General features: G+C 44.5%; 1 protein-coding gene across 1 annotated transcript; it reads left to right on the forward strand.

The window, feature by feature from the left end:
- Window positions 1–5127: 5127 nt before the first annotated feature.
- On the forward strand, window positions 5128–9013 carry LOC116412325 (phospholipase A2 inhibitor subunit gamma B-like). The gene is made up of 4 exons (XM_031906435.1): window positions 5128–5244; window positions 5366–5512; window positions 8062–8205; window positions 8792–9013. Exons 1-4 carry the CDS (start codon window positions 5151–5153, stop codon window positions 9004–9006), a joined length of 600 nt encoding a protein of 199 aa, XP_031762295.1. The 5' UTR covers window positions 5128–5150; the 3' UTR covers window positions 9007–9013.
- The last annotated feature ends 768 nt before the right edge of the window (window positions 9014–9781 follow it).

A 9781-nucleotide genomic window follows, 5' to 3' on the forward strand; every position in this document is an offset into this window, starting at 1 on the left:
ATAACCTGAAGTCCATGAAAGGAAACCCATCCTTAGTACTCGAAAAACTTACAAAAGAGATCAGTTTGGGCAGGATGGCTGGCCCGTTTGGCACACCCCCATTTAAAAACACGCGTATATCCCCACTGGGCTTGGTGCCTAAAAAAGAACCGGGCAAATATCGGCTTATCCATCATTTGTCATACCCCGCAGGGTCATCGGTGAACGACGGAATAGACAAAGATTTAATTAAAGTATCCTACACATCATTTGACGAGGCGATCCGCCTAGCGGTAGCAGCGGGCCCAGGGGCACTAATGGCCAAAACAGATATAGAAGCTGCATTTCGGCTCCTGGCGGTGCACCCCGATTCCCTACACTTACTGGGTTGTCAATTTGGGGGGTCCTTTTACGTGGACAGGAGCCTCCCTATGGGGTGCTCCATTTCCTGTTCCTACTTCGAAACATTTAGCACCTTCCTGGAGTGGGTAATCAGGCAGCAGTCGGGTATGATTTCCATCATCCATTACCTGGACGACTTCCTATGCATTGGCCCCGCCAATTCCCCCGCATGCGCCATACTGCTTCAAACGGTCCAAAGGGTAACATCGGAATTCGGGGTCCCCCTAGCACCCGAAAAAACAGAGGGCCCATCCACCTACATGAAATTTCTCGGGATCGAGATAGACACAGTGAGACAGGAGTGCAGGTTGCCGATCGATAAGGTCAGTGCCCTGAAGGAAAACATCCAACGGGCTATTAGCTCAAAGAAGTTAACATTAAAACAACTCCAATCACTGCTTGGCAAACTAACTTTTGCCTGCAGAATCATTACAATGGGGCGAGTATTTTCTCGGAGGTTGGCAATGGCAACCTCCGGCCTAAAAAAGCCACACCACTTTGTCAGGCTGGGGGCCGAGCTAAAGAAGGATCTAGGGATTTGGGCTAGGTTCCTCCAAACATACAATGGCAGGTCTTACTGGCATTGTATGGACAACAGACACCAACAAGGACCTGCAGCTATTCACGGATGCAGCAGGATCTTGTGGTTTTGGGGCATACTTCAGCGGCAGTTGGTGTGCCGAAAAATGGCCCGAGAGTTGGGTAGCGGGGGGGTTAACACGCAACTTAACCCTCCTGGAATTATTTCCAATCCTGGTGGCCATAGAGCTATGGGGACACTTATTTTCTAATAGAAACGTGACTTTCAACACCGACAATATGTCGGTAGTTTTGGCCATTAATAACCAGACATCATCATCGGGCCCAGTGCTAGCAATGCTGCGTCATCTAGTGTTAAGGTGTTTACAGTCTAACATATGTTTTCGAGCACAGCATCTGCCGGGTGTAGTCAATGACATTGCTGACTCTTTATCCCGATTCCAGTGGGACAGATTCCGGGGCCTGGTGCCGGGAGCGAAACCTCAGGGAGAACCCTGCCCGGAATCCCTCTGGCAGATCATATGAGAGGTATGATGGCATGGGTACAGAGGTCAGTCGCGGCATCCACGTGGTTGGGTTATAGGAGAGTCTGGTCGGACTGGACGCAATTAATGCATTGGAGTGGGGCAGGGGAGAGTGATCGTGACAGACTTGATCTTTTGCTCTGGCAATTGGGTATCTATTTTGAGAATTCCATATCCCCAAGTTCACTGAGCGCAAAACTGGCAGCATTGGCTTTTCTTTTCAAATTAATGGGATGGAGGGACTATACAAAAGAATTCTTAGTCAAACAGGCGGTAAAGGGCTTCAAAAGAGGGAAAAAATTAGAGGACAGGCGCAGGCCCGTGACATTACCAATATTACAAGGTCTTTTCGACAAGCTGGAAGTAATTGCATGCAGCTCATACGAAGGGACACTATTCAAACTAGCATTCTCATGGGCGTTTTTTGGGGCCTTTTGAATTTCCGAACTAGTGAGTAACAATAGACATACCCCAGGAGGAGTCATCTGGGAGGACATACAACTGACCGACGGGCTACTCAATATAAAAATAAGGGATTCGAAAACGGACAAGATGGGCAAGGATTTTATAGTCACATTAGCCGGGGTGGAAGGGTGTGTCACATGCCCAGTGCAGTGCTTCCTGGCCTATCAGAGAATCAGACCACACATAACCGGCCCTTGTCTAGTTCATGCGGATGGGTCCCTCCTGTCCAGGTTCCAATTTGTGGCAGTTTTCAAAAAAGCCCTTCAAGACATGGGGATGTCATACAAGGACTACGGTAGCCACTCCTTTCGTATAGGGGCGGCCACAGAGGCGGCACGATGGGGCATGGACGCCGTGGCTATAAAACGCATAGGGCGATGGGAATCACAACGATTCCAATCATACATCAGGCCACACAGGGTGGAATAAAAAAAAAATGGGGGGGGGGAGGTTGCCGGTTAACACTCACATGTTTTCTGTTTACCAGGTCAAGCCACGTGCTCGGTCTGGGTGGTCGGACATTCATACATCCATTGGGCAGAGAAAAGAGCGAGGGTTCGCAAGAACGGCTCCCAGCTTGGCTTTGTAAAACAAGAGGTATCCATCTCCTGGATGGGGTATAGTGGTTTGTTATGGGATGAAGTAGTCCCTATCATTATACAACAGGCAAAAAAGGTAGGACCACCACAGGTTATCCTGGTGCACGCAGGAGGCAACGATTTGGGAAAATGCCCCATGAAGCAGCTCATTAAGAGCATGCGTAGGGACTTCATAAGGTTGTGGTCGCTTTTCCCCTGGGTAATTTTGATTTGGTCCGACATGGTGCGAAGGACGGCCTGGCTAGGGGCCAGGTCACCTGCTGCCATTGACAAAGCCAGAATTAAGGTAAATAAAGCAGTGGCAAAATTCGTAAAAAGCCGTGGGGGCATGGTAGTGGAACACACGTTATTAAAGCCAGCAGAGCAGTTCTTGCGGCCAGACGGGGTACATTTGAACGAGGTGGGCTTGGACATATTCAATACAGCCTTGCAGGATACAATTGAAATGGCAAGTAGAGTGTGGAGGCGTATGTGAGCTTGAAGGTGTCCAAGCACACATAGCTTGGCGGGTCCCTTGCCAGTCTGCCGGGCATGATGGTGTGTTTGTTTGGACAATACTGGACCATTGGGGCAACCCCTAAGGTGGGTACCCACGGTGGGGTTGAATATGTACAGTTAATTCCCCCAGGGCTTGGTCCCTTGCGGGTTGTTTCGGTTTAACAGCTATGGTGTGGATATTACAACGCTAGGCAATCTCATTGAGCTAGGGGCAAGCGGCTAGTGAGCATTGCTGGCATTTGGAAGGGCAGACTGGCAGAGGGCTTTACCAAGTGATTGTTACCAATAGTTACCAATTGCTGTCAATTACTATTATTACAAATTGTTACAAGTTTTGTACCATGTTGTTAATGACGTTTTTTGGCTATGTAAACAATAAAAGTATTGCTAAATGACTGTGTACAAATAAAAGCTGTGGCCATATCATCCAACACAAGGTAATGTCACGCGTGTTTTGTTTAGAACGGTTGGAGGGAGGAGTGAACAATGGGTCATGCCCCTAGTCATGGTTAAATGATTCCCTTTTCTCTGTAATAATAAAACAGTACCTGTACTTGATCCCAACTAAGATATAATTACCCCTTATTGGGGCAGAACAGCCCTATTGGGTTTATTTAATGGTTAAATGATTCCCTTTTCTCTGTAATAATAAAACAGTACCTGTACTTGATCCCAACTAAGATATAATTACCCCTTATTGGGGGCAGAACAGCCCTATTGGGTTTATTTAATGGTTAAATGATTCCCTTTTCTCTGTAATAATAAAACAGTACCTGTACTTGATCCCAACTAAGATATAATTACCCCTTATTGGGGGCAGAACAGCCCTATTGGGTTTATTTAATGGTTAAATGATTCCCTTTTCTCTGTAATAATAAAACAGTACCTGTACTTGATCCCAACTAAGATATAATTACCCCTTATTGGGGCAGAACAGCCCTATTGGGTTTATTTCATGGTTAAATGATTCCCTTTTCTCTGTAATAATAAAACAGTACCTGTACTTGATCCCAACTAAGATATAATTACCCCTTATTGGGGGCAGAACAGCCCTATTGGGTTTATTTCATGGTTAAATGATTCCCTTTTCTCTGTAATAATAAAACAGTACCTGTACTTGATCCCAACTAAGATATAATTACCCCTTATTGGGGGCAGAACAGCCCTATTGGGTTTATTTAATGGTTAAATGATTCCCTTTTCTCTGTAATAATAAAACAGTACCTGTACTTGATCCCAACTAAGATATAATTACCCCTTATTGGGGCAGAACAGCCCTATTGGGTTTATTTCATGGTTAAATGATTCCCTTTTCTCTGTAATAATAAAACAGTACCTGTACTTGATCCCAACTAAGATATAATTACCCCTTATTGGGGGCAGAACAGCCCTATTGGGTTTATTTCATGGTTAAATGATTCCCTTTTCTCTGTAATAATAAAACAGTACCTGTACTTGATCCCAACTAAGATATAATTACCCCTTATTGGGGGCAGAATAGCCCTATTGGGTTTATTTCATGGTTAAATGATTCCCTTTTCTCTGTAATAATAAAACAGTACCTGTACTTGATCCCAACTAAGATATAATTACCCCTTATTGGGGGCAGAACAGCCCTATTGGGTTTATTTCATGGTTAAATGATTCCCTTTTCTCTGTAATAATAAAACAGTACCTGTACTTGATCCCAACTAAGATATAATTACCCCTTATTGGGGCAGAACAGCCCTATTGGGTTTATTTAATGGTTAAATGATTCCCTTTTCTCTGTAATAATAAAACAGTACCTGTACTTGATCCCAACTAAGATATAATTACCCCTTATTGGGGGCAGAACAGCCCTATTGGGTTTATTTAATGGTTAAATGATTCCCTTTTCTCTGTAATAATAAAACAGTACCTGTACTTGATCCCAACTAAGATATAATTACCCCTTATTGGGGCAGAACAGCACTATTGGGTTTATTCAATATTTAAATGATTTTTAAAAGGCTTAAGTTAATTACGGAAAGACCCCTTATCCAAAAAACCCCAGGTCCCAAGCATTCTGGATAACAGGTCCCATACCTGTATAATGAAACTTTTACTAAATATTATTTCATATCTTTATGTTGCAGTTCGCTGCCTTTCCTGCGTTGCCTGCATGGAGTACGGCTCTCAGACGTGCGACGGCGGAAGCATACGGTGTCCCGCTGGAAATTTCTGCGGCACCTCATTAATAGAAGTGACCCGTAAAGGTACGGGGGGGGGGTATTTCATCCATGTGTTTCCTTAGCATGTTACTCTCTGGCCAGTGTAATGGCTACGGATATGGGCCTATAACAGAAATGCAATTTTTTTTATATTCATTTTTTATAGACGGGCTGAGATTTTACAGTGTGAGAAGAAACTGCTGTTATCTAGACAAATGCCAACAATCGTTCCACTATAGCCACACGAATTACAGGAGCCGGCAGCAAATCAACTGTTGTACCACGGATAATTGTACCCCCCCTGAACCCACGTGTACGTATTGTGTTTATTATTACCCCGTGTATACAGAGCCGGGAACCCACGCGTACGTATTGTGTTTATTATTACCCTGTGTATACAGAGCCGGGAACCCACGTGTACGTATTGTGTTTATTATTACCCCGTGTATACAGAGCCGGGAACCCACGCGTACGTATTGTGTTTATTATTACCCTGTGTATACAGAGCCGGGAACCCGCGCGTACGTATTGTGTTTATTATTACCCTGTGTATACAGAGCCGGGAACCCTCGCGTACGTATTGTGTTTATTATTACCCTGTGTATACAGAGCCGGGAACCCACGCGTACGTATTGTGTTTATTATTACCCTGTGTATACAGAGCCGGGAACCCGCGTGTACGTATTGTGTTTATTATTACCCTGTGTATACAGAGCCGGGAACCCTCGCGTACGTATTGTGTTTATTATTACCCTGTGTATACAGAGCCGGGAACCCACACGTACGTATTGTGTTTATTATTACCCTGTGTATACAGAGCCGGGAACCCACATGTACGTATTGTGTTTATTATTACCCTGTGTATACAGAGCCGGGAACCTGCGTGTACGTATTGTGTTTATTATTACCCTGTGTATACAGAGCCGGGAACCCGCGTGTACGTATTGTGTTTATTATTACCCTGTGTATACAGAGCCGGGAACCCACGTGTACGTATTGTGTTTAATATTACCCTGTGTATACAGAGCCGGGAACCTGCGTGTACGTATTGTGTTTATTATTACCCTGTGTATACAGAGCCGGGAACCCACGCGTACGTATTGTGTTTATTATTACCCTGTGTATACAGAGCCGGGAACCCGCGCGTACGTATTGTGTTTATTGTTACCCTGTGTATACAGAACCGGGAACCCACGCGTACGTATTGTGTTTATTATTACCCTGTGTATACAGAGCCGGGAACCCGCGTGTACGTATTGTATTTATTATTACCCTGTGTATACAGAGCCGGGAACCCGCGTGTACGTATTGTGTTTATTATTACCCTGTGTATACAGAGCCGGGAACCCGCGCGTGCGTATTGTGTTTATTATTACCCTGTGTATACAGAGCCGGGAACCCGCGTGTACGTATTGTGTTTATTATTACCCTGTGTATACAGAGCCGGGAACCCGCGCGTGCGTATTGTGTTTATTATTACCCTGTGTATACAGAGCTGGGAACCCACGTGTACGTATTGTGTTTATTATTACCCCGTGTATACAGAGCCGGGAACCCACGTGTACGTATTGTGTTTATTATTACCCTGTGTATACAGAGCCGGGAACCCGCGCATGCGTATTGTGTTTATTATTACCCTGTGTATACAGAGCCGGGAACCCACGTGTACGTATTGTATTTATTATTACCCTGTGTATACAGAGCCGGGAACCCACATGTACGTATTGTATTTATTATTACCCTGTGTATACAGAGCCGGGATCCCGCGCGTGCGTATTGTGTTTATTATTACCCTGTGTATACAGAGCCGGGAACCCGCGCGTACGTATTGTGTTTATTATTACCCTGTGTATACAGAGCCGGGAACCCGCGCGTACGTATTGTGTTTATTATTACCCTGTGTATACAGAGCCGGGAACCCGCGCGTACGTATTGTGTTTATTGTTACCCTGTGTATACAGAGCCGGGAACCCGCGCGTACGTATTGTGTTTATTGTTACCCTGTGTATACAGAGCCGGGAACCCACGCGTACGTATTGTGTTTATTATTACCCTGTGTATACAGAGCCGGGAACCCACGCGTACGTATTGTGTTTATTATTACCCTGTGTATACAGAACCGGGAACCCACGCGTACGTATTGTGTTTATTATTACCCCGTGTATACAGAGCCGGGAACCCACGTGTACGTATTGTGTTTATTATTACCCTGTGTATACAGAGCCGGGAACCCACGCGTACGTATTGTGTTTATTATTACCCCGTGTATACAGAGCCGGGAACCCACGTGTACGTATTGTGTTTATTATTACCCTGTGTATACAGAGCCGGGAACCCACGCGTACGTATTGTGTTTATTATTACCCCGTGTATACAGAGCCGGGAACCCACGCGTACATATTGTGTTTATTATTACCCCGTGTATACAGAGCCGGGAACCCGCGTGTACGTATTGTGTTTATTATTACCCTGTGTATACAGGCTTACACGGGCAGAACTTACTTTGGTAAAAAAGTCCTGCTTGGATTGAGCACTGTAATGGTTAAACTGAGCTCAGGACAGGAGGTTAGGAGAAAAACATGTTTCTCCAGCACAGCATAGTTTGTATGGAAACCAGCAGTGCCATCTTTTCATTGGCTGCTAGACTGGAGGGTGTGTTTTGTCATCTGAGCAAAGAAGAACTGAGCATGCCCAGTAGCCAGCAGCCAAAGTAAATTCCTGAGGGAGGGGGCAGAATGAGGGGGAAAGGAACTGATTAGGGGGATGTTAAAGCCTTACTATTAACATTTTAACAGGAAGGGCAGATTTTTAAAGATTTCAAAAAGGATGTTCACTTATTGAATGTTTGTTTGTCCTTTAAAGGGCTGGGGGTTAAGGACGAGAGTGAAACAAACGGGCTGAGCTGCCCAACCTGTGTGTATCCCAGCTTTGATTGCCTTGCCAAGGGGGACATTGAATGTGTCGGAGAGGAGAACAAATGCTATAATCTAATCCAGACTTATGAAGGTAACTGCATTTCTTATTTTACCCAAAAACCCAAATGCTGAACTTTTTGCATTGCTTTTGCCTCAATACCCTGAATGTGATTTTTGCTCACTCGGTGCTTTTTACTACACAACATGGGTAAATACAGGGGGTTATTTCCCATTTCCCAGGGTGTCACAGCCATGTGACCTGTGCTCTGATAAACTTCAGTCACACTTTACTGCTGCGCTGCAAGTTGGAGTGATAGCCCCCCTCACCCCCAGCAGCCGATCAGCAGAACAATGGGAAGGGAGCAAGATAGCAGCTCCCAGTAGGTATCAGAATAGCACTCAATAGTAAGAAATCCAAGTCCGGCTTGGGACTCCTCCAGTTACATGGGAGTAGGAGAAACAATAGGCTAGCTGAAAGCAGTTCTAATGTGTAGCGCTGGCTCCTTCTGAAAGCTCAGACTCAGGCACACTTTACTGCTGCTACATTGTTTCAAGAGTCAGAACCAGAGAACAAATACTGCCTTCAATAGCAAATATATTTGGACATAACCATTGAATTGTGCAATGAATGTATATTGGGACATATCTTAGAATGATATTTGCTTTCTCCTCAACAGGCATTGGGGTAACTGCAATAAGAACATTCCGGGGCTGCGGCACTGAGTCTCTCTGCAGGTTTGGCGAATGGACCGAGAAGTACGAAGGGATCACGCTAAAGAGTTCTATTAACTGCACTGATGCAAATACCGGAAACGCCAATATGAGCCCCGGCCTCCTAAATGTATTTATTTATGTAGCACTTTATTTTCTTCTACTAATAAACTCATTTTAGCACTTTAGCCTTTCTCTATGGGACCAAACTGTAAATTATATCCTTATTAATGGTGCTTAGTGATGTCATCAGTTATAAACGGTGCTTAGTGATGTCATCAGTTATAATCGGAGCTTTGTGATGTCATTTCTGCCACATGACTCACTGAAACTTGTATATAATAATAAATAAAGTGTAAATTATGAGGATATTAGAAGTCATCTCGGAGTTCCATGTCCTGTATAAAAGCCTTGTACCTTTATGTGGTCATGGAACTCCCCAGTGACTTATTACAGGGGGTACTTTACTCACTATATTATGTAATACGGGCATGTAACCAGCCCTGGAATTGGTGTGGATAAAGTGAAGGGATACTATGGGGCTGATTTACTAATCCACGAATCTGAATCCTGAATGGGAAAAAATCGGATTGGAAACGAACATTTTGCGACTTTTTCATATTTTTAAAGTTTTTTTCGTCGCCGTCGTGACTTTTTCGTGAATTGCCGCGACTTTATCGTAGCTGTTACGACTTTGTCGCGACTTTTTTGTAGCCGTTACGACTTGTGCGAATTGTCGCGACTTTTTCGGATTGAGCGGTAGTAAACCCCAATGGGAAAAAATCGTATTGGAAACTAACATTTTGCGACTTTTTCGTATTTTTAACGTTTTTTCCGTCGCCGTCGTGACTTTTTCTTGAATTGCCGCGACTTTATCATAGCCGTTACGACTTGCGTGAAATGTCGCGACTTTTTCATAGCCGTTACGACTTGTGTGAATTGTCGCGACTTTTTCG

This window comes from Xenopus tropicalis, chromosome 7 (genome assembly GCF_000004195.4).
Source record: "Xenopus tropicalis strain Nigerian chromosome 7, UCB_Xtro_10.0, whole genome shotgun sequence".
NCBI lineage: Eukaryota > Metazoa > Chordata > Amphibia > Anura > Pipidae > Xenopus > Xenopus tropicalis.